The 23,245-nt window shown below is 39.5% G+C and overlaps 1 protein-coding gene across 1 annotated transcript; it reads left to right on the top strand.

The window, feature by feature from the left end:
* The first annotated feature begins 295 nt into the window (after window positions 1-295).
* LOC147166782 (dynein axonemal intermediate chain 1-like) lies at window positions 296-14,371 on the top strand. The gene is made up of 20 exons (XM_086087665.1): window positions 296-946; window positions 1,198-1,242; window positions 1,362-1,454; window positions 1,583-1,663; window positions 1,814-1,940; window positions 2,148-2,203; window positions 2,330-2,482; window positions 2,595-2,654; window positions 2,726-2,851; window positions 4,078-4,162; window positions 4,274-4,391; window positions 4,464-4,507; window positions 4,611-4,858; window positions 5,020-5,109; window positions 6,876-6,963; window positions 7,099-7,178; window positions 7,683-7,831; window positions 8,140-8,239; window positions 12,013-12,198; window positions 13,842-14,371. The coding sequence occupies exons 1-20, from the start codon at window positions 905-907 to the stop codon at window positions 13,944-13,946; spliced, it is 2,076 nt and encodes a 691-aa protein (XP_085943791.1). The 5' UTR covers window positions 296-904; the 3' UTR covers window positions 13,947-14,371.
* Window positions 14,372-23,245: the final 8,874 nt, after the last annotated feature.

The raw sequence follows: 23,245 nt of genomic DNA, 5'->3' as shown, positions 1-23,245 counted from the left end.
AGCTACCTTCAAAAGCAAAATCGTTCTTGAACATATTATTGAAATCATCATACACGGTTACAATTGTGTTTGAGGTTTGAGTGCTTGTTGTTACTATGTGCCCATAACAGTGTATCCCAAAAGTCACAGCTCACCTTAATTTTTTCTATTTGGTTTCAGGTATCAGTCAGACAAACGTCAGACTGTCATCAATTGACAGCACCAGTTTAAGAATGTTTATGGCTGTCACAATGCACAATTTACGCTATTCACGGCAAACTTGGTAAAACATGATCTGTAGTTGACAAACACCAACATCCTAGAGCTGGCTGCCATAAAGAATAAGAAGAAAGGAAGTGTATAGTGACTTTTAGGACAAATGGGCAACTGCTTGGGTAATTCTTATAATCACAATAAGGCTTGGTTTAAGTCCCTTAATGTTCAAACTGAGCTAATGTTCAACTGAAACTGTCGCTCTTAATTGCACAGATATTTTCAAACAGACAGTTATTAAACGTTGCGATGTTGGTGGCACATATCTCCTCTAAATAGCCCAGCTAAAGAAAACAAAATGAGACAAATGGCACAAGCATAGGAATGTAAAAAATGAAGCCTTCGATGGTGTGTGGACATGTGTGCTTGTTGTGTTTGCGACTGGGATAAATAAACTCAAATGTGGTTGCATAAGTGCATTAGAGAAGCATGTTTATGTTGAGGTTATCATAACTTAAGTGGGTCAAGCAGAGGTTTTATCCACGGGTGGCAGTAATGCACACCAACAGTTGTTTGCCAGCTGCCAGAAGGACAATCGAAGAAGCTGTTTCGAGACTGGTGGTTGCCGAGGCAACCAGTATACAACAGGCAAACCAAGCCTGTCTTCTCCTGCTGGAACTTTCCTTTGTAGTTGTGTCCAAAGTTGACTCTTATGAAGATGCCGACCAATAATGTTGCAGCACCAGGGAAAAAGGTAAAAAAAATATATATATAATAATAATAATAATAATACCATCATACTGCAGACATTGATTTAAGTTAATGGGAACTAGGTGTGGCTCAGTGAATAAGCATACTTAGCTAAATATTTTGCAATTTTATTTTCAAATATTTTTGTTTGTATATCGTGCAAATGTAACATCTATCATCCTGTTGTTGTTGTTGTTGTTGTTGTTGTTGTTGTTGTTGTTGTTGTTGTTTTTTTTTTTTTATGTCACTGATCAGAAGGTGGCTGGCACAAAGTCACAAAAAGCTACCAGTAAGCGAAAGGTGAGTTACATAAAAAAAATTAAAAAATATATTTAAAAAATCACACTCTTAATTAATTTTTTTGCATTATATAATAAAATAATAATAATAATACCCTACAACTGCATGCAACATTGCAGGATGAGGAGGATGACTGTGGTGATTTCAGCTGGGAAGAAAGGGCTCATGGCAAACTTATTAAACCTCCTGATCAACTGGACCTCACTGATGCTGTAAGAGAAAGATAACATAAAAATAAAATTCCTTATCATTTTAACATCATTATACCCTGAAGAATTACTCAGTGATGTAACCGGACTTCGTTTGCTGTTTATTTCTATTGTCTATATTAATATAATAGGAGCTGAAAGAAGATGTCACAAGGATTCTGACAGCAAAAAATCCACATGCACCACAAAACATTGTCCGATACAGTTTCAAGGTAAGACTACAGCATTTTGAGCACTCTATGTAAAGTACTGTATAGGAATCACATCTATTGTTACAGCAAATTATTATTTTTAATTAGTTTAGTTTTATTGTGGCAGTGCAAATCACAACTCTTAATATTGTTGCTCTCTGTCTTTTCCAGGAAGGTGCTTTCAAGCTGACCAGTGTTGTTGATCAGCTGGCTGTCCACTTCGTCTTGGATGGTTGTCTCATACATCAGGACTCTGATGAAGCTCGCAGGCTGGCAGCCAGTGAAGACCTCCCTGAAGGTGCTCACGAACACCTGCTACATGTTCTGTTTAAAGACATTGATTGTTTTGTCAAATCCCCCATCTGTCTTTTATTACAACTGCAGGCAAAGTTCGTTGTTTGTGAAGAATTCTAGTGTAGTTCTTACTCTGGGCCACCAAGTGTCACTATCAACATGTTATGAAATTTAAAAACACATGTATGATTTGCTTCTTGGTTGTGTCCAGAGATAGCAACAGTTGATACTGGAGCAGAACCCGATGAGGAGAAACTAGAAACATTGGTAAATTGTGTTTTTATTCATACATGTTTTGTTGAGAAATAACAATTCTGGAGCCATCCATTATGATCCAAAAGACGTTGCTTGGTAGTTAAACAGTATGATCATCTTAGTCGGTTTTCCATGTAGGATGCATCTGTTGATGGAGGTGAGGAGGAGGATGCTGGAGAAGACGATAGACCGGACAGCGTTGCCTCCAAAACAAACGATCAGGAGCCAAAATGTACAAACCAGTTCAATTTCACCGAAAGAGCCTCCCAAACACTCAACAATGCACTGCGGGTAGGAATTTAAAAAAAAAACTCTAATTCCTTACTCACTTGAGTAGAACAAAACATACTGTATACATACAGTACAGCAAATCCTCAAGACTTCAACTTCTGTTCCTGTGCAGGATAGAAGTTGCCAGACTGTACCTCCTCCACGCTGCAACTTTTCGGCCACTGCCAGTCAGGTTGTCCGTTCGCTGACTTCAATACTGCAACTGCAGCCACATGGGAATGCTTATAATTATTGTCTGTTCAGTGGGAGATATATGATGCGTACACGGATGAGGTGCAGAAACAAGAAATGAAAAAAGACAAGCAGAGATCCTTCCAACCAAAGAAAGATGATGACCAAAACAAAAAGAAGATTCCGAATGAGACGCCGGTAACTGTCGCTGATTGCCATGGACAGTATGATCTACTATTTACATCATAGGTCTCAAACTCGAATTCTCGAGAGCCATGTTTTAGACGTTTTTCTCTTCCAACACACCTGGATCCAATGATCGAGATCATTATCAGGTTTCTGCAGAGTTTACTGATGATCCTTTAAATTAGGCACGTTGAAGGAGGGAAACTTCTTAAATAGTGTTACGTGTGCACATTGCGGGGGGTATGTGAAAAAGATTTAATACCGTAATCTATTTCCAAGATCAATAATGTGACACAGCTGCGTGTCAGCTCAAGTCTCATACTTGCAGGGTTGCTAAATTAGCCGACAAAATTAATTGCCTCTAACTATTTTTTTCTCTCTCTCCTTCTTGGTAAGCGGAGAACGGGAAGGGACATGGAGGTGGAGCCTCCTCTTCTAAAAAGGGGAAAAGGCTTCTTTGCTCTGTTCTTAAAAAAACAAAAAAAACAATAATAATAAAAAATCTACCCATGTTGCTCCCAACACAACATGAATAATAATAATAATAATAATAATAATAATAATAATAATAATCTAGTCTGTTCTGAAAATAGCTCACCAGTTCAGTACTAACTTACTAAGAAGAATTAAAACAGAAGAACAATGTTAACATTTATTTATGTTTGTTTGTATAAACTTAACATGATGCAAGTTTGCTGTATAAACAATATTGAATGTGTGTTAGGGTGAGGAAAAAATGCTGTTTTTATTTACCCTTTTTTAAAGGGTGTTTTTTATAATGTAGCTGTACTATATTCTTAAGTGCTTTATTCTTGATATTTAAAGTTTAAATGCCGCCTTCAAAGGAGCTCCAGTTTTGTTCCGTTTTAAGAGTTACTGTGTATATATAACAAAGGAAGGTTTATTATTTATTGTGATTAATATTTTTTTAAGTTATAGCCATTACTGTACTGATTTATTTGCAACATACTTATTTTAATGTTTGAAGTAAAAACAACAACAAAAAAATAACTAAGAATTAAATGCTCAAATTAAGGAAACACATTAAAATGATTTTCATTTACTAATCAGTTGCGTTAAGTTGTACTTTTTGAGACACGTCCACACGCATGAGTGAGGGGGTACTCATGTTTTGACAAAAAGCCAAAAAAGGTTTGTTAACCACATGTTTCTTCTTGCTCATTGTGCAACAGGAAACATTATTTTTCCGTATGGGTCAATTCTATTTTTATCTGCAGAGTGATGACATCACCCAAATGGCTATGGCAGTCACATTGTTGGAACGAATGGTCAATCAGAATACATGTAATGACATAGCCCAAGGTATGTTTACTCTTGTGCTGTATTGATCGTCGTGAATCAATTCACCACCAATATTGCAATCTGTCACACTGCGACGAAAATGTTATCCTCTCGCCTTGTATGTCCTTTCAGATTTCAAATACTTTGAGGATGCGGCAGATGAATTTAGGGAGCAAGAGGGCTCTCTTCTTCCTTTGTGGAAGTTCCAGTATGACAAAGCCAAAATGATGTGTGTGACGGCACTCTGCTGGTAGGTTTGCTCGCCAACAAGTCAAGCACAAATTCAGCACAGGATGAATAATGAATGCACCTTATTCCGCAGGAATGAGAAATATCCTGACCTTTTTGGTGTGGGATTGGGATCTTGTGAGTCATCCACAGGAATCAATCAATTATTTGACTTTCTGAGAAGCAAGCATCATTATTAGCATGACTGAATAAACATTTCATCTATCCTGTCTACCGGCAGATGACTTCAGCAAACAGGGTCGTGGGATGCTTCTCTTCTACACCTTGAAGAACTCGACCTTCCCCGAATACATCTTCCCTACAGATTCTGGCGTCCAGAGCCTCGACATTCATAAGCAACATTCCTATCTGGTGGCTGTCGGTTTCTATGATGGATGCGTGTGTGTGTACAACTTGAAGAAGAAGGGACTGGAACCCGAATACAAGAGCAACGCTAAAACTGGCAAGCACACTGACCCTGTCTGGCAGGTGAGATATTATTATTATATTGCCTCAGCTTATTCTGACATTTAAAAAATGAAGAGAAAAAAAAAGCGGCATAGAAAATGGATTGATATATTATATAAATATTTCAGGTTCTGTATTGTTCAGTAATGGTTTATTGCAATTGATTATGACTATTGATACAGGTACGATGGCAGAATGATGACATGGACAACAATCACAATTTCTATTCAGTTTCTTCTGATGGCCGTGTTGTGTCTTGGACACTCATTAAGGTTTGTTTTGTGACCACTACTATTTCCTATGAATAGTTAGTGCAATTGGTAGGTTATAGATTGTCACATTCTCAAGGAAGAACTTTTATTCAGTTTGACTAATATCTGACACAAAAGGACTTAGCTACCAATAGTTTTAGTTTTGTTTTTCCAGATATGTTTGTTTTTTGACTGTCCTTCTAAGCAGGAGTGTCAAACTCATTTTTATCACGGGCTATATCGTAATTGTGTTTTCTCTCGGCGGGCCGTTACTACACTCTAAAAACAGTTAACCCAACTATGGGTAAAAAATTGGCCGATTCTCTACTTCGGTCGATTTGACCCAACTTTGAGTCAAGAAATGGGTCTTTCAGTGTAAAACAAGTCATAAATATTGGTCAGATCTTTTACTTGGGTCAAAAAATGCGGTCATTTTATACAAAACAACCTAGAAAGTTGGGTCAAATTGACCCATAAAGTGCATCGGTCCATTTTTTAATCCACAATTGTGTTACTTTTGACACAACTGTTTTTAGAGTGTAAACCCACATAAATCTCTGATCACCTCCTACATGTCACTACATACTGTATACACAAAAAAATTATGGATAACTAATTCTGAAATTACAACCAGTAGAAAAAAATATTGGTTCAACTATTACTCAATTTATTTGAAAAGGGAGACTGTAAAAAATGCTTACAATATTAAAATGTTATCATCATTAAAAGTGAGGACAATTTGCAGTTTTGACATTTTAGCATGCCACATAAAATGATGGGATGAGCAATGCAGTGCTAACAATTTTAATTTACCACCACTGCTGTCCTATAAGTAAACAGAATTAGAATTTAACAAAATTATCATTTGTGTGACGGTTATACATAAGTATGTTGAAGTTCTGTACCTGAAAATATATTCTTAACACTACAATAATTATTGTTTCTATCCATTAATTCTCCCTTTTTTATTTGTATTTTTTATTTTGAGAGAGCTCAGTATTTGTTCATTCGGTATCTTACTGATTCGACATGTCATCATCATTGCTCTCTTTTTTTATCTTTTTCTTTTTTTTGTATGTGCGTGAGCACGTGCGTGTGCATATGTGTGTGAGCGTGAGTGTGTGCTCATTAATTCACCTAAAACCTATTAAAAATCCCATACCGTTCATCTAAACCGAATACTTCAGAATACAGCTAGAGTCGTGAAGTTGTCAAGAGACCCGAGGAAAAATCAAAGAAAAGAAAGAAAAGTTAAATCCAGCACCGACAAGACATCACCCACCGGGTTATCAACCAGAATCTTTCACCAACCCTAGAAACATCTAAATTCCAACAAATTAGGGGCGACCTCAAGAGATCAAAAGAAAGACTGAGGAAAGGAAGGAAGGATATATGAAGCAGAGTGAGATCCACAGACATCAGCCTCCATCGATTCAACGACCAGAGGAAGAAGCAGATTGTGTTTGAATTTCGGTAGATGCTGGTGTGGTGGATCTGGCATGCATGAAAACCTCCACCAAAGAGGGGAGCCGTCGACCACGGCCAAGACAGAGCAAGCACAACCCAGTGTGCTGTTTCAAATTATGTATAAACGGTGAACTCATCTTGAAATCCCTCATTCCTGTTTAAAATAGTAAAATGCTTATTGCTCATTTGAAATTTAATGAGTCCATATTAAAGCAGTTCATTACGCTGTAGTGTCTCTTTTCAATTTTATGACAAGTTATTATAATGAATGTGTTTAGAACTGCGTGCAAGTGTATCGCAATATATTTGAATGTCTGCAGAATGAGCTGGTCTTCTCAGACACTATCAGGCTTACACTGGATGATTCTGCGTTGGATGGTACGGAGAGTATTCAAGAGTGCAGCACCGGTGAGATTTTACTTTCTTGTTGTAATATCCTAAATTGTACAAGAAATTGTAGATATTACTTATTTTTATTGTAATGCTTTATATACATTAGTCATTGTCTGTCATTGTCTGTCAAAAAATACCTCTTGTCGACAGTTGGAGGTACATCCTTTGACTTCCACAAACAGGGGGACTCTCTTTTCGTCGTTGGCACTGAGGAGGGCAAAATACACAAGGTATGTTGAAATTCATTCCGCCACCCAAGATTTGGCTGTCAATGAACTGTCAGTGGCTTGAAATACAGCAGCTGTGCCCACAAGCCATAAAGCTGATTTAGTCTGAGAGTATGCACTTTATTTGTCACTGCACTCAGACAATTACAAATTTGACTTTTCAACACTTCAACCACATATGATTTCATTATTCTTGAGAAGTAAAAACAATTTTACAATTCTTTTTTCATCTATCTTTCTAGCTATCATATTGATTTCATATCATTTAAAGCATTTAATAAAACAATTACTTGGATCGTAATATGAGCCTTAATTATGCAACTGGTCGATCACACCTGTTGCCACTCTTCTTATTGTTGTTCTGCTGCTACAAACCACAATTTCTTCATTGCATGAATAACACAATCTATTCTATTGTATGTACCACTTTAGACAATCTCAAAAGAGAGGAAAGTGAGTGTTCACCATCACCTTTGGTTTACAGTACATTTTATTGTCATTCCCTAGTGCTCCAGGAATTACTCAAGCCAGTTCTTGGAGACTTACGCTGCCCACAACATGGCAGTGGATGCAGTAAAGTGGAATCCTTACCATCCAATGGTTTTCATCACTTGCAGCTCAGACTGGACCATCAAGATGTGGGACCATACTGTCAAGTAAGATGAATGATGGATGAAAGATTCAAAAATCAGCAACCAACATTTTATTTAGAATGCAATGACCGTGTAGGTGTGTTTATACATACTATTTAAGTATGCAAAATTACATCTACAAAATTCTGAGATTTTTTTAGTCATTTTTTTGTCTCTATCTACAAGTGTTGAGAGACCTTTACTTGTACAAAGCTGTAACTTAAGTATTCAGATTCAACAGTGAGCTCACTTGTTCTCATTGTTGCTTCAACATGTTAATAACAAAGACAGATAATGTTCATACTGCTTGTCTGAACCTTTTTTCTCTCCAGCACTCCCATGTTAACGTTTGAGCTCAATGCTTCAGTTGGTGATGTGGCCTGGGCACCATACTCCTCCACTGTCTTTGCTGCTGTCACCACAGACGGCTTGGTAAGGACCATTTGAAAGTAACAATTTGTGAATTATATGACTCTTTACTTTATTTGCTGGTTCTTTTTTTATTGAAGGACTGGACATTTGACCATATATACAATACATAAAATGTACAAGGATGGCATTTACTAAACCAAACACTAGGAGTCCCATTTCATAGGTACGCTCGGCATAAAAAGGGGCACATCTCCATTTTCATGCCAATTTGATTGCCCTGGAGTTGGCTGTGTTCCATCCCACAACGGCGCACGAGGCAAAATGCCCAATTTTATCTGTGCTAGTCAAGTAAATACCAAAAGAACGAAAATGCTAGACTTGCACTGGGCGTTAAAATTGGGCCATAAAAATGAAGAATAGCTTCCACTCCATTTCAAGCAGGGAAAACAACAAAACAAGTAGATAATAGCCTGTAACAGTCTTTGTTTATGGATATTTGTTTTTTTGTTTTTTTACCATTTACTAACCTTTGTGCCAGGCCTTCTATTTTTCCAGAAGTCAGTTTGACCTGATGGTTTGAAGTGAACAAGTTGTCATCGCTATTGTACCTAATAATGCATCTTTATGTACAACAGATTACTGATGTTTTGTGAAATATTTCTTACTTTAGGCAGTCAAAGACACATCTTTTCCACATCACAAATTTAGCATCCTTCAAGTCGTAGTTCTTGTATTCTCCACTGGGCCATCAATCAAATCAGAAAGTATTAATTTGTCCCCCCACACACCTCAGACTGCGTCTTTTTTGTCACAACAATTATCCCCACCATTTTAGAAAGCGGTAAAAAAAAAAAAAGCACATTAGAGTCTCAGGTAATATAATGTGTAAAATGAGAGCCAAATGTATCATCAATTCTTAAGAAGTTATTTTATGTTTGTTTTATTTCCCAAAGTGAATACCCTCCACACTTGGATCAGTGGTCCACTTATTTTTCTGACTATTGGATTGTACCCAATTTTCAACTGTTCTACAAGGAGTAAGGTCCAGGCTTATATTAAGAAAGCGATTAGATTTGTATATGTCACTTTTTGATACAAATGTCCCCTGAGATCCCAAGCTGTAAGGAATTAACCGGATGCACAATAATTCCCTTTGCAGATTTTGAAAAAATTACAGAAAACCAACCTTTATTTCAGCAAAATTCCATCGTTTCAAGTTACAATGACAGCGCATATGCCCATGACATTTTCATTTTCTGTGACATCCATTTGACTCATTTGGACTGATAGCTACTGTCTGTGCTTGTGTGTTTGCGAGGATAACAACATGCCTGCTGGCCTGAAACGTGAGAAAAGAGCGAACACAAAACTCGGTTTCATTTTGGTGACATTTCACATCAGAGCTGACAGATGTGGAATTGTCATGTCAAGATGAAATATCAGTAGGCCCAAGTAAGATTCTTCTGAAAATCCATATTTGCTGTGTCATCTTTGCCCTCCAAATTCACACATCTTCCCTTTACAAAGTTCAAATGTTTTATCTTATTAACCAACATGATAGGAGTGAAATATTAAAAGCACCTCTCAGTATGATGCAGTGCAGTTCTCCACTACAACAACCAGTTTCAGATCATTTACAGTACTTTTGTGTGTGTGTGTGTGTGTGTGGCGTAGAAAACAACATCCTCAGGTCCGGAAAAAAAAAAGCTAAACATTTTATCTGGTATACATATATAATGCAAATTGTAAGGTGACTGTCTTTCAGTTTGAAATGGATTAGAAAGACTCATGTATGTATAGCCTCTTACTTTTCATGAGTAGTTGGTAAATACATGGGCAATCTAATGCGATCACATTACTGACAGTGAAATAATTCCTCGAAGACAGTAATAGAAAAACACAGAGTAATTCACTGCCAAAGGGACACAGGCTACAGAAAGTCAGTAATTATAAGTGATGACTGCAACGCTTTGTGTGCAGCCAGTACTCACAGTTAGTGTGGACACACGTGACCCAGGCACAGTCATTCATCTGCTGGCTTGAAGGAGTGGGCTGTAAAGAGTTCACATATTATGCTTTGTCATCCAGAGCAGCTACTCTTGAGCCGACTTTCTCGCAAACAGTAGACTGTAGTTCAGTGAGTCTTAAACTATTGGAGGTACGGAACCCTATCAGTTTCCTATGTGAACCCTTCTTTTTTGTGATTTGTGATTTGTTTCCCCCCCTCCAAATTCAAAACATAGGTATAGCATTTACTGGGGAATAAAATGAACAGAGAGCAGCCTTTTACCTGAATAAGACCGCAAAACAATACAACTCAACGGATTTTATAACGCACAATCAAATGTTCTTTTTTTTTTATCCTCTCCAAATAACAAATATATAGTCACAAGTACTTACCGGTAATAAAGTGAGCCTCACAATTCCGTCAGCGTCAGCCGGAATCCAGGCTTTGAGCGTCAAGTTATACCCTCACGGCTCGCAGCCATTTCTTTCTTTTTTCGCGGCCCCTTTCAGTGGGAATGCGATAAAAACTTTTTATCAGGTCCCCGACGGGCTGTACAATTAATGGCACAACAAGAATGAACCATCTACCTCTCTTAATCCTCCTCCAAATGTGCAAAACCATCGAACTACATGTAAAACACGCTCTTTCTTGCCACTCAGCTTCCAATTCTTCCCGTGATGCAACGCGCAAAACATAAACAATGACGTCACACAGGATCCTATTGAAACATATTACTAGTTGTAATCTTTTTGTACAACGTGCAACAAAAGACAATAATAATGTTCCTCCTGTACGTTAAAGGTCCCCTCAAAGGAGCTGTTATAGAAGAATAGAAGAATACAAAATCAATGTCCACAAAACTTTGTAGAGGAACTCCATGTCTTTTCTTCTTTCTCCATTAACCAGGAAGCAGAAAGTGTTAGCTAACTAACACACAAGTGATCATAATAATCCTTACAAATCAAATTCCAACGATCTAAAGTCCAATGCTTTTCAATGGACAAAGAGAGTCATTTCACCAACCGCCATTTTGACTTAACTCAATAGCTTAGCTGTCTAGCTATACATTATCATTAGCTCATTGCTAAATCAACAACTCTAATGGTGACCAAAGACTTGCATGGTAATTGTTAGAGTAGACAATATTAAGTATTGTACTCTTTGCGTGTTCAATTAACTGAATGGTGAGATCCTGGTGAAGAAGTCCCTTTGCAAAGGTGAATAATTATCAGAAGCTTCTGAGGACAAAAGGCTGATGACACTGAAGCCGTGTTCTATCAGGTTGTCTGTCTCGTCCAACGTGGGGCATCAATACTTATTCAAAAAAGTCGGAGACTAAAAGTCTCCTCCCATCAGCTCACAACACACCCGGCCACAACTCAGCGAATACAAGAAAATCTGTTCCCATGGGTATAAATCAGATTAAAAAATACAATAATAATAAGCCTGACTCCCTTCCGACCAGTAGAGACCGGCCCTCCCATTTAGAGATAGCGAATGAATGTTTGAACTCGTTGCCCTTCCTCATGAAAGTAACACAGACAAGAATACAATTCATTGAGCCTACACTGAGTCAACTAAATCCAAAACGGCTAAAATATAAATTAAAACTAAAAAACAATGTTAATAACTCATCATAATGTACATTACTACAGTTAGCATGATATTGTCCTCATAAAGAGATTAATTTTTATATATATATATATATATATATATACATTGGATCACAATATTGTGCTGTTGTACGTAACGTTGTGGTCATTGAGTGTATATATTGTATTTGTTGGTTGATCAGCTCAGTAAGTGCTCCGATCATATTTTCCAGGTTCATGTTTTTGATCTGAGCGTCAACAAGTATCAGGCTATCTGCCAGCAGCCAGTGGTGGCAAAAAACAAGGCCAAACCCACTCACATTGAGTTTAATCCCGTCTATCCAATCATCATTGTGGGAGATGACAGAGGCTCTGTCATCAGCCTGAAACTGTCGCCGAACCTCCGCAAGAAAACAAAGGTAAGAGTCACGAACAAGAAGACCCCCTGGAAGTATCAGGCATGTGTTTGTGTCCTTGTTAATGTCCCAACGCATTACATCTCTCACCTGTTCTATATTTATGACCTCTGGCTCATTTTACTGGAGAAAAACTGCTCCTCTAGTCACTATCAGCACCAGCAATCGATCATGTCCCTCTTCCCTTTTTTCTTATTCAGGCCCGTCAACAATTAACAATGTGTACTCTGAGTGCTCTGATTAGATTATCTTGTCATTGGATATCACTAGAGCCTGAGGCAAAAGAGATGATCTTTAAATAAATTATTATTTAAAGGATTAGAAGATTTTTCCTGTGATTAATTTGTTTTACTATGCCTTATGGGCTTCCCATTAGTAACGACCTTAAATGTATTGAAAGACTTTATAAGACTTTCTTTGAATATTTACATTTACATTTGCATGTCATGTTTGAATGGTTCAGGCTCAGGATTTGTACATAACTTAAACCCATTAGAATCAATCTGTAGTAGATGCGGACTCACTTTTTAGACTTATAATTGAAAACTAAAATCAACCCAATTAAATTTTATCTGTCCTTGTTATTGCCCATAAAGGTTTCCTTCTTGTGCAATGAAAATAGGTTACATTATAATGATTGTAATGCATTATACATTTTACAACGCAGTGTTGGGCCATCTTTCAAGCATTGAATACAGAATAAGCAAGCATACATACACACACACACACACACAGAGGTTTGTTTTACTATCTTTGTGGGGCCATCTCATTGGCATAATGCATTTCCTAGCCCCTCCCCCTAACCCCAACCATCAAAAATGATTTCTTACCCTAATCTCAACCATAACCCAATTCAAACGTAAACTCTAAAACCAAGTCTTGACCCTCAAAAAGAGGTCTAAACTTGTAGGGCCCAGCAAAATGGCCCCACAAGGACAGGTGTGCCCCACAACCCTGTGAAATCCCGAAATGTTAGCCCCACTATGTAGCAAAAACAAGGCCACACACACACACACATGGACTGGCCCGTGGCAAATCATTATCAACCTTAAACTGCAGTCCTTGAGAGTACATTTGGGACATAATTACAAAGTTCAGCACCGCTGACACTGCTCTTAGACATCAGAGTGGCAAATAGCCATCAGACACAAGCACCCACTGCAAATATTATCAAGATTATGCTAATAACATTGACAGAGAGGCCTCCTAAAATGATCACAAACATAAAATGGCAAATCAACAGCGTAAATATGTGCTGCACAGAAACAAATTTCAGGATATTGTGGAAAATGTCCAATAGAGGGTGTGTAATCGAGACACTATTATTTGAATTTTACAAGGCGAACAATGAATGAAAATGGGTTTTTAATGAAGTTTGCAAAGTGTCTTTTGTAATCTAATTATGTCTTATATCGATCTGAGCTGCAGGGCAGCAGTCACTATGATGTGGATGGTGTTTTCCAACCAAAACATACCACATCCGTGTAACATTTTCTTGTATGTTGTTTGCAGCGAAGACCCGTCTTCTATTTTTATTGTTTTCAATATACTGACTGCAGCCAGTTTAACTGTGTATGTAATCTGCTTGTGTTAACTGAGCAAAGGTTAAGTAAAGCCTGTGTATGTGCATGCGTGCATGTTTGTAGGGCAAGAAGGGTCAAGAGCTGCCCGAAGGTCCTGAAGTGGAAACGGCCAAGATGGAGAAGCTTCTCAGTCTACTGAGGGATTCAGAGCAAAACAGTGTAAAGTGACAATCTTGGTTTATGTTCATGCAAAAAAAGAAGAAAACACATTACTTCTGGCCTGGACATCAATTTGTTTTGAACGCAAATGTTTGTCTGTCTCTTTGGGAAAGTAATAGGAATTATGCCAGCTTTTCACAAATTGATCAGTTTCGACAAATTGATTTTAACTATGAGTTTCTTCTTTTTTTCACCCCAAGAAAATACATTTAAATGTACTTGTTGCTTAGTACAGGTTAAATGAAGCATTTTATATGAAATTATTGGGTAGTTAATGTACAAATTACAGATGCTAGAGATAGAGTTGAATTACTAGAGAGAATTGTTTTCTTTTTTGACCAGCTGTCCTGGAAAAATTAAAATCTCTCCCAGGACACAATTTGTCCCGTTTTTTTTAAAGGAAGAATGCCAAAAGCTAATTTGATTTCCTTAATTCTGTCGTCTAAAAATGTCTCCTGCGCTACTGTGTAACGCTTTATTACCAAACGTGCCGTCGGCGGCACATTTCCGTAGGTGCACTTTGGATTACCGTAACTCTGGCACCGTTTGTGCTATCTGAAAAATTCCAATGGTGTCTGAAAGCTAAGCCCTTGTGCTTTACAGAAAAAAAAGTATCATCATTACGGTAATTTCAGTCCTCCTCTCACGGGAGCCAGGGAACTCGGTGAGTCACGACGAAAGAGTGCAGAGAAGAACAGTCGGATTTTTAAACATTTCTACATCAATTTGAAAAAAAAAATTAACAAGAAGGTATGTATATCGACACTTGTATCACATGGTGGCTTTTTATAGAACCGTACGTACGTAATTTTGGGTGGGATTTTTTCTAGAATAGTGCAATATACGTTACCACATCGTTTTTGTATCTTGTTGTTTTTTAGAGTGCATGCTTTGTTTGTAGTTTACAGTGTGTGTGACTAGCTGAATAATGAACATTACCCTAAGTTCAGTTTGTCTTGTGATGAGGGACATACATTGCATTGCAGTCTCTCTCTCTCTCTCTCTCTCTCTCTCTCTCTCTCTCTCTCTCTCTCTCTCTCTCTCTCTCTCTCTCTCTCTCTCTCTCTCTCTCTCTCTCTCTCTCTCTCTCTCTCTCTCTCTCTCTCTCATGGATTTTTATTATTATCAGCTTTTATATACATTTGAACAAAAAGTGGCACGTCCAAAACTATTCATACCTTTCTCCTCAAAAATAAATAGAAAAGCCTTTATTGGCTATTACAGCAAATAAAACGCATCCTTTGCTGACCCGGCTGACATTTTTGCCAATTCATCTTTAGCAATGAGCTCTTGTCATCACCCTGATCTTTAGTTCCCTCCACAGATTTTCAACGGAATTCAAGTCTGGACTGTCTGGGCCACTGCAAAACATTAATATTTTCCTGCGCGAACCATTTCTTAACCACTTTTGCTGTGTGTTTTGGGATTTTGTCAAGCTAAAATGTCCACTTATTCAAAATTTGCCAGGGGTATGAATAATTTCAGGCTTGACTGTTAAGTGCCCAAGCTTGGTCAGGTGTCCCTTTTTTTTTCACAAATCCAAGGTGGCAACCCTAGTTAGAGATATACAGTACTACTCAGGAATAGCTAGCATTAGCCATTTCTGTGTACTATTACTACACATTCATACTCTATTCAGTATATGGTATTTAGAGCGCTATATTAATGAAACATTGATGTAATACTTTTTGGTGAGTTTTTTTTGTAACCTCCTGCATTTAAGGTGCTTTTTAAATTGCATTTTGTTGGTTCATTTTAGGGATGGGCGAGTACCGATACTCGGTATTGGTATCGGGACGATATCCGGCCTTATTTTAAGGTTTCGGTACTTGCGATGGCGGTCGATGCCACTATCAGCTGCCCTCTTGTGGCCGTTTTACAATCAGGAACTGGAAATTGGAAGAAAAGAAAATTATCATTAATTTATTGCAATTATATGGGGAAATTGAATATTGGGATTTATAGGTCTTTCTTTAAAATTATCTGTCATTGTTTTTAGGCAGGAAATGTTATGTTTCCAAAGTACTTGGTATCAATATGAGTGACTGCTCAAAAGTTGAGTCCTCGTACTGGTATCGGTCTGGAAAAAGTGAGATTGAACATGCCTTATTCATTTGTTGTAATTATATTTCTAGTACGCCATCAAATTCCTATTAAACAACATCCTAATGTTTATTTATTATTTGTTGAATCTTGCTTTAAGTTGTTAATGATGTACTTTTTTTTTAAATCCCATGTGCCTTGTTTGCCCCCCCCCCCTTTTTTTGTTTTTGTTTTTGTAAATGAATACTCCTTTTAGGTACATCGTGCATTCCTGTCCCATTTCCATCTTCCCTGTACTTGTGTTTAACCACCACACGAACTCAACCGTGACAATCACACCCTAAAATGCAATTGATAGACTCTATCCATTGGTAATGTATACCAATTCTCTATGAATTAGCAAAAAGCCTGTGAACTAACAACAAACATACAAAAATAAAATCCTCAATAATCCGGAAATGACCGTATCCTCTCAATCCAGAATGTAAATGGTAGCGTCCAACGTGCCTGATGTCCTCCATGAAGCCGAAACTATGAACTGATGCTCAGATGAGAGGCAAAGCGTCTTCGAGGACAACCACAGCAGTCCTTTTGCAATCAATTCGAAGCCCTAAGAATGAAATGACTTAGAACAATTAGAATATTGAAGTGTGTCTTCTGCCCAGATTTAGTCATAACTGTTTTAATTTCCTCATTTCCTCAGTAGAGCTTTGTTCTGCGGATATATCCTTGAGTGATATCGCTATCACTGCCAGGTGTAGTTATGACTCCATAACTTCCTCTATTCCTCAAATGAGCTTTGTTCTGTGTCTGGATAGTGTCCTTGAATATTATCGCACGTCCGGTTAACTTTGTTGAACTGTTTACTGGAAACTTTGTGGTACCGCCCTTCAAGATAGTATAAGAATGTTGTAAGTCCTCTGTAACTTCGCACTTGTGAGAAGCTACAGCCATTGTCTGTAACTCATTTGTGCCCGGAATATTCTGTATAAAAGCTTTGAAGGAATTGTTCATCGTCTCCAGCCTGTATTCAGATAACCAACATTCTCACTACCCGAAATTAAACGAACATGCGGAGGAAAAAGCTTATCTTCTAACAATTGGTGACCCCCGACGTGATTTTGGGCTGAGGTGTTGGTCAACAGACAGAACATCTGGCGCCAAAGTAATCAAAGGTAAGAGGAGATTTATCCTCCTAGTTGATTTTCTGTCTGTTGACTACTCCGAGACCTGTTTTCATGTAATTTAATTTGTGACTAAACTGTATAAGAGATCTAAGTGAATTGATATTAGTAAAATCTAAAACACAAGGTTGTTTCGTTCCATTCCGGAATCTTATAAACAAGAAATCCTTGTTTTGGGATTTTACTAAGACATTAAATATACGAGGTTGTTTCGTTCTACTTTAGAATCTTCGAAACTGAAGTCCTTGTTTATGGGGTAACATTACGAAGAAATAAGCGCATAAGAAATAACTGAGTGAAGAGAAATAAGAGAATAAGAAGTTCGAGTGGTTTTGATAAATTAGGGTTTGAGTGCTTTTGTTTGGTCCTAGTCAAGTACTTTTGAAATAAGAGGAATAGTTAGACCACTTCTGAGAAAAAAAGGGGGGGCAGTGAGAGAGAACAGTTAAAAAAAAAAAGGGAGTGGATGAGGAGGTGTTGTGAGAATGGATGGTTTCCTACGGTGTCTTCAACTGCGTGTTTGGTGATGTTAATGAGAGAGGCGGAGAGGGGCTTGTGTTGGAGGAGCGGCGGCTCTAAAATTGGAAGTGAAAAAAAAAAGATTAACAGGTTGTCTCCAAAGGGTGGAAGCGTGAGAGGTTGCTGGGAAGGTTGTGGAAATGAGGGCGAGAGCAAGAATGATGGCGATGCAGCTAGAGGCCCTTCAAGGGAGAAGTGGAAAACAGGTTGTACATTGCTCAGTTACAGAATTAAGTAGCAAAATTAAAGTGTCATGTCCAGAATCTTTCAGGTGCCCACCCTGACTCCGTTCTGGACTGAACCAGAGGTCCTGAAGACCCCGAAGAATCTTGCAAAGGTCCAGCTTTTCCTCCTCATCGGCCTGTGACTCGTTCCCAAATCTTGCAGGCACCCATGTTAGCTAAAGTTGACCCGTCCACTGGTAACTCTGCTATGTTTTACAAACCTTTCTCTCCCACTGATGTGAGTGTGTTGATGCAGAAACTTACGCCTATGCAATCTGGTGGTGCCAATTGGCTTCAAGCAGTGCAGAGAGCGGTTACGGGACAAATGTTAATAGCAGGTGATATCCGTGTTCTTTTTATACAATTATGTCCGCTTTTATAGTTGAATACTCTAATGTCAAATTTAGGTTTTTCTTTTCTCCCTGATAATTAGGCTCTTACGCGAGAAAATTACTTAACCTTGTCTATAGCCTTAGACGCTTTGTTTCCCCTCCCTGAGTGTGTCATTTCAGATCTGGTGTTCGCTCTCAAAGCAGATGAGGAAGCCGCGGCTTTTGTTGATCGGGCCCTCACTGATTACACTCTGAAAACAGGACACGCCCCTACAACCAACCCAGAGGGAGAGAGCAACCGCAGCAGCAACAAGGATATTCCCCGGTGCCAAACCACCAGTATCTACCTCCCTCTGGTGGACAGTTTCCACAATGATGGTGCCCTGAATCCACATGCTCAGTGACTGTTCAATGTTTTTCACAGACTCTTTTGCATTATTTTGTGTTTGCACCTAACTGTCCAGTCAATCTTTTGGGCAGCGATCTCCTCATCGCCACATGCCCTCTCATCAAATGCAGCCCTGAAGGACTTATCCTGGAATTTCCGGATGGTAACACCTACTGCTGCTCTGCCTCCTCTGCCTCCAGTGCCACCTCCCAGTTCCCGCTTGTTGAACAACGCCCTGTGGCATGCGCCACTGCCAACATCTACTGGGCAAGAGTGGATATTGACTCCAGTGGTTGGCTCGAAGCTGAGCACTTTTGGACTCTCTGGTCACCTTGGGTTCGTAACCTCAGATCTTATGATATGGTAACTGATTGTATGTATTGCACTCTGTACTATGACAGATCAGGGGATGAGATCTATAGCGAGGCATTTCAGGAAATTGAAAACAACATATGGGAATTGAACATGGGTGATTTTTTTGCAGGCAAACCAGGTGTCGCCTTTTCGGTGTCCCTGACTCCTGAACAACTCAAATGGTACATGATGGCGGATCCTCCAGATCCTTCTATGCCTCCTTGCCACCCACATGTCTCCTTGATGATCTCGCCTCAGCACACAGCGAAGGATCTCGGTCTGTTTGTCCTGGCATGCACACAGGCCACTGATTGGCAAAATTAATTTCACTCTCAATTGCTCTATTCCCCGTCACTTGATGCTTATTGGATTTAGTCTAATACATTTTTACCCACTTCCGTTTTGGAGCACCAGCTTCTGGATAGGCACCATGGACGTAAAACAACCAACAGCGATTTTGCTGGTTACCTTCTTGATTTTTCCCCACATCGCTGTGGTCCATGGATCCCACTGATGTTGGTCTTGTAACGTCTCACCTGTTGTGTTTCAGATGAAACCAGGACAAATATATGTTCCCCAATACTCTGTAAAAGAGGCTGGGATGATTGGCATTTTGGAAACAATTGACGGTTTGCTCAAAGCAGGAGTGTTGTGTGAAATTCCCGGCTCTGATTATAACACACCTATTTTACCCATTGAGAAGAAAGATACTGGAAAGTTTCGCATGGTCCATGACCTGCGAGCGATTAATGCGGCCGTCTTAACTCCTACTTTGTCTGTCCCGAACCCGCACTCTGCATTGTCCCAAATTACATCAACCCACACTCATTTCACTTGCATTGACCTGGCTAATGCTTTCTTTTGCATTCCACTCCATCCTTCAATGAAGCAATTTTTTGCTTTCACTTGGAATGGTGTTTGCTACTCCTACAATCGCCTGCCTCAAGGCTTTGTCCTTTCACCTGGACTCTTCAACGACTGTCTTTGCCAGTTGCTGTCTCCAGTTGAACTGCCCCCTGGTGTTCTCCTGGTGCAGTATGTGGATGACCTCTTGCTGGCAGCTCCATCTGAAACTTCTTGTCTTGAAGCCACCACGTTTCCTTTCTTGGACGTCTGATTTCACGCCACGGAACAGGAATGTCTCCCTCTCACAAAGACGATATCCTCCATCACCCAAAACCAACAAATGTCAAAACCATGCTGGCATTTCTTGGTCTTTGCAACTACTCCAGACATCATGTTCCAAACTTTGTTGAACTCACTCACCCACTCCGACAGATAGTCAATGAACAGGGTATGCGAAACCTTTCTAACACTCTTTGTTGGACCACGGAAGCAGACACTTCCTTCATCTCCTTGAAACAGCATCTTTCCACTGCTGCAGCTCTTGCGATTCCTGATTACAGTCGCATGTTCTATCTTGACGTATCTGAAAAGGTCAGCAGTGTTTCTGCTGCCCTTTATCAGAAGGGGGAAGGAGGAAGTCGACAAGTTTGTCTGTATGCATCAACTCCATTGGAAAAATACGAGCAAAGACACCCAATTTGCGCTTCTTTCTCATCTGCTCTAGCCAGAGTGATTTAGAAAACATCTCACGTGGTTTCTCCATCACTCGCTGACTGTGCGAACATCACACAGTACAGTCCAGTACGTCACAAGTCAAGTTTTCACCATGACCGAAGGAAGACAGAGAAAAATTTAAGCAATTTTAACACAACCACATATTCTCTTTACTCATAAAGGAGTAAACATGGCTGAAGGTCTGCTCGAAGGAGAACCGCATTGTTGTATACAAAGAACTACGGAAGAAAACTCACTCCGCACTGAACTCTATGAGACACCTATTGACAACCCGGACTTGATCCTTTTCACAGATGGATGTTGCTTCAGAGGCAACGATGGCCTACAATCTGGATTGGCAGTAACCAAACCCACAGAAACAGGTTTTGAAGAAGTCCAAGCAGAAATTATTTTAGGCTCTCAGTCAGTACAAAGAGCTGAAATTTTGGCATTGACAGCAGCTCTCAGATTGGCAGAAACCCAGTCAGTAAATATTTACACAGATTTGGCATATGCACACATGACAGTTCATGTTGCATTAAAAGAATGGCAGCGAAATGATTTCCAAACTGCAACCGGTACACCCATTAAACATCAGGATGATATTCTTAAATTGCGAGATGCTTTAATGCTCCCAACAGCGGTGGCAGTAATAAAATGTAAAGGTCACTCTCGAACTAATGATTTTGTATCGGCAGGAAACGAATCAGCAGATCGAGCAGCAAAAAAAGGTTGTGGGGTACCGACCTACACTCCAACTAACTAAAGACAACCAGACGCTCCCCTCGAAATGAATATTTGGGAATCTGTGTGGTTAAAAGTAATTAAACGAAAATGGTCTGAACCTAGGTGGAAAGGTCCTTTCCAGGTCACTGAGCGGACAGCCACAGCCGTCTTGAAGGAAAGGGGGACACGTGGTTCCACATCTCGTCTACACGACCCGCCAGATCCGCCTCAGGCTCAGCGATCCCACCACCTGACGACGACCGGAAAATCACGTCTACTGGTCCAGTGTCAGCTGCCTCCTGTTGATGACATCATTCAACAAAGGTTGATTTCACGGTATACGGGCAGAATAACCCCGGTGAATCAACCTGGGACCAGGTAGTCTAACCCTAAGGTCCTGAAGAAGCCGACTGCGCCTTGGTTCAACTCATCACTGTAGAACGGGCGCAAGACCCTCCTACCGTCTCACCATGGCATTCCCGCTCAGACTTGCAACAGCCTCTCTCCTGGTTTTGGTGTGTTTCTCCTGGTCGTCCAGCTCACCAACACGACGCTTTCGTCGATTCCTTCATGATCCTGCCCCGGCGGACATCTGGCACCCCATGGACAGGGGACATCCCTTAACTATCAACATGTGGTCATTTCATGTGTCAGACTCTTTCGAGTCCGAAAGGGGGGTTGAAGTGTGTCTTCTGCCCAGATTTAGTCATAACTGTTTTAATTTCCTCATTTCCTCAGTAGAGCTTTGTTCTGCGGATATATCCTTGAGTGATATCGCTATCTCTGCCAGGTGTAGTCATGACTGCATAACTTCCTCTATTCCTCAAATGAGCTTTGTTCTGTGTCTGGATAGTGTCCTTGAATATTATCGCACGTCCGGTTAACTTTGTTGAACTGTTTACTGGAAACTTTGTGGTACCGCCCTTCAAGATAGTACAAGAATGTTGTAAATCCTCTGTGACTTCGCACTTGTGAGAAGCTACAGCCATTGTCTGTAACTCATTTATGCCCGGAATATTCTGTATAAATGTTTGAAGGAACTGTTCATCGTCTCCAGCCTGTTTTCAGATAACCAACATTCTCACTACCCGAAATTAAACGAACACGCGGAGGAAAAAGCTTATCTTCTAACAATTGGTGACCCCCGACGTGATTTTGGGCTGAGGTGTTGGTCAACAGACAGAACATCTGGCGCCAAAGTAATCAAAGGTAAGAGGAGATTTATCCTCCTAGTTGATTTTCTGTCTGTTGACTACTCCGAGACCTGTTTTCATGTCATTTAATTTGTGACTAAACTGTATAAGAGATCTAAGTGAATTGATATTAGTAAATCTAAAACACAAGGTTGTTTCGTTCCATTCCGGAATCCTCTAACAATATTCACAGCAACCAGAAAGTAGCTCGCAAACAAGCAAACCCATAAACATTTCAACCTTAGCAGAGGTTGGAGCACTCTTGAATAAACTAAGTAAAACTCTCATGCCTTGTTTTTTCTTAGCAAAGAAATCACTCACATTCAATAATAAAATTCACGTTTATTTATATACTGTTACATGAAACAGGCAACATTAAGACTGCATTATACTTCAGTAAATCACCAAGTCAATTCCATATGTATTATACAAGATTAAGATGTTGGATTCTTCTAAGTGACCGGCAAAACAAATTAGTCTGATAGATTCAACATCTTCAGACCGCAACCAGACAAATGATGTTAATTGACTTGCATGTGCAATCCTGGGCAGTATTCCAGGGATGAACCAAGAGTCACTTTTGACAGTACACAAAAGCGCTTTTGCTTTGAGTCATGATGCTGTTGGTTGGTTGTGATGCTCTTGTTCAGTGAAGTAGCACTCAATGTCCCCCTGACATCTTGCTGCGGACACACGCGGCACTCTGTCCATTAATTGTGATTTGTCAGTTCAGCTCCTCGGCTTTTGTTGGAGGGCTGCTCGTCCGTGTTGCTTTGACATTGGGA

The sequence above is a fragment of the Leptonotus elevatus genome, chromosome 10 (genome assembly GCF_054856555.1).
Source record: "Leptonotus elevatus isolate MCC_2025b chromosome 10, RoL_Lele_1.0, whole genome shotgun sequence".
In the NCBI taxonomy this organism is placed as follows: domain Eukaryota; kingdom Metazoa; phylum Chordata; class Actinopteri; order Syngnathiformes; family Syngnathidae; genus Leptonotus; species Leptonotus elevatus.
The sequence above is the reverse complement of the archived record's forward strand: the minus strand, read 5'-3'. Positions and strand labels throughout refer to the sequence as shown.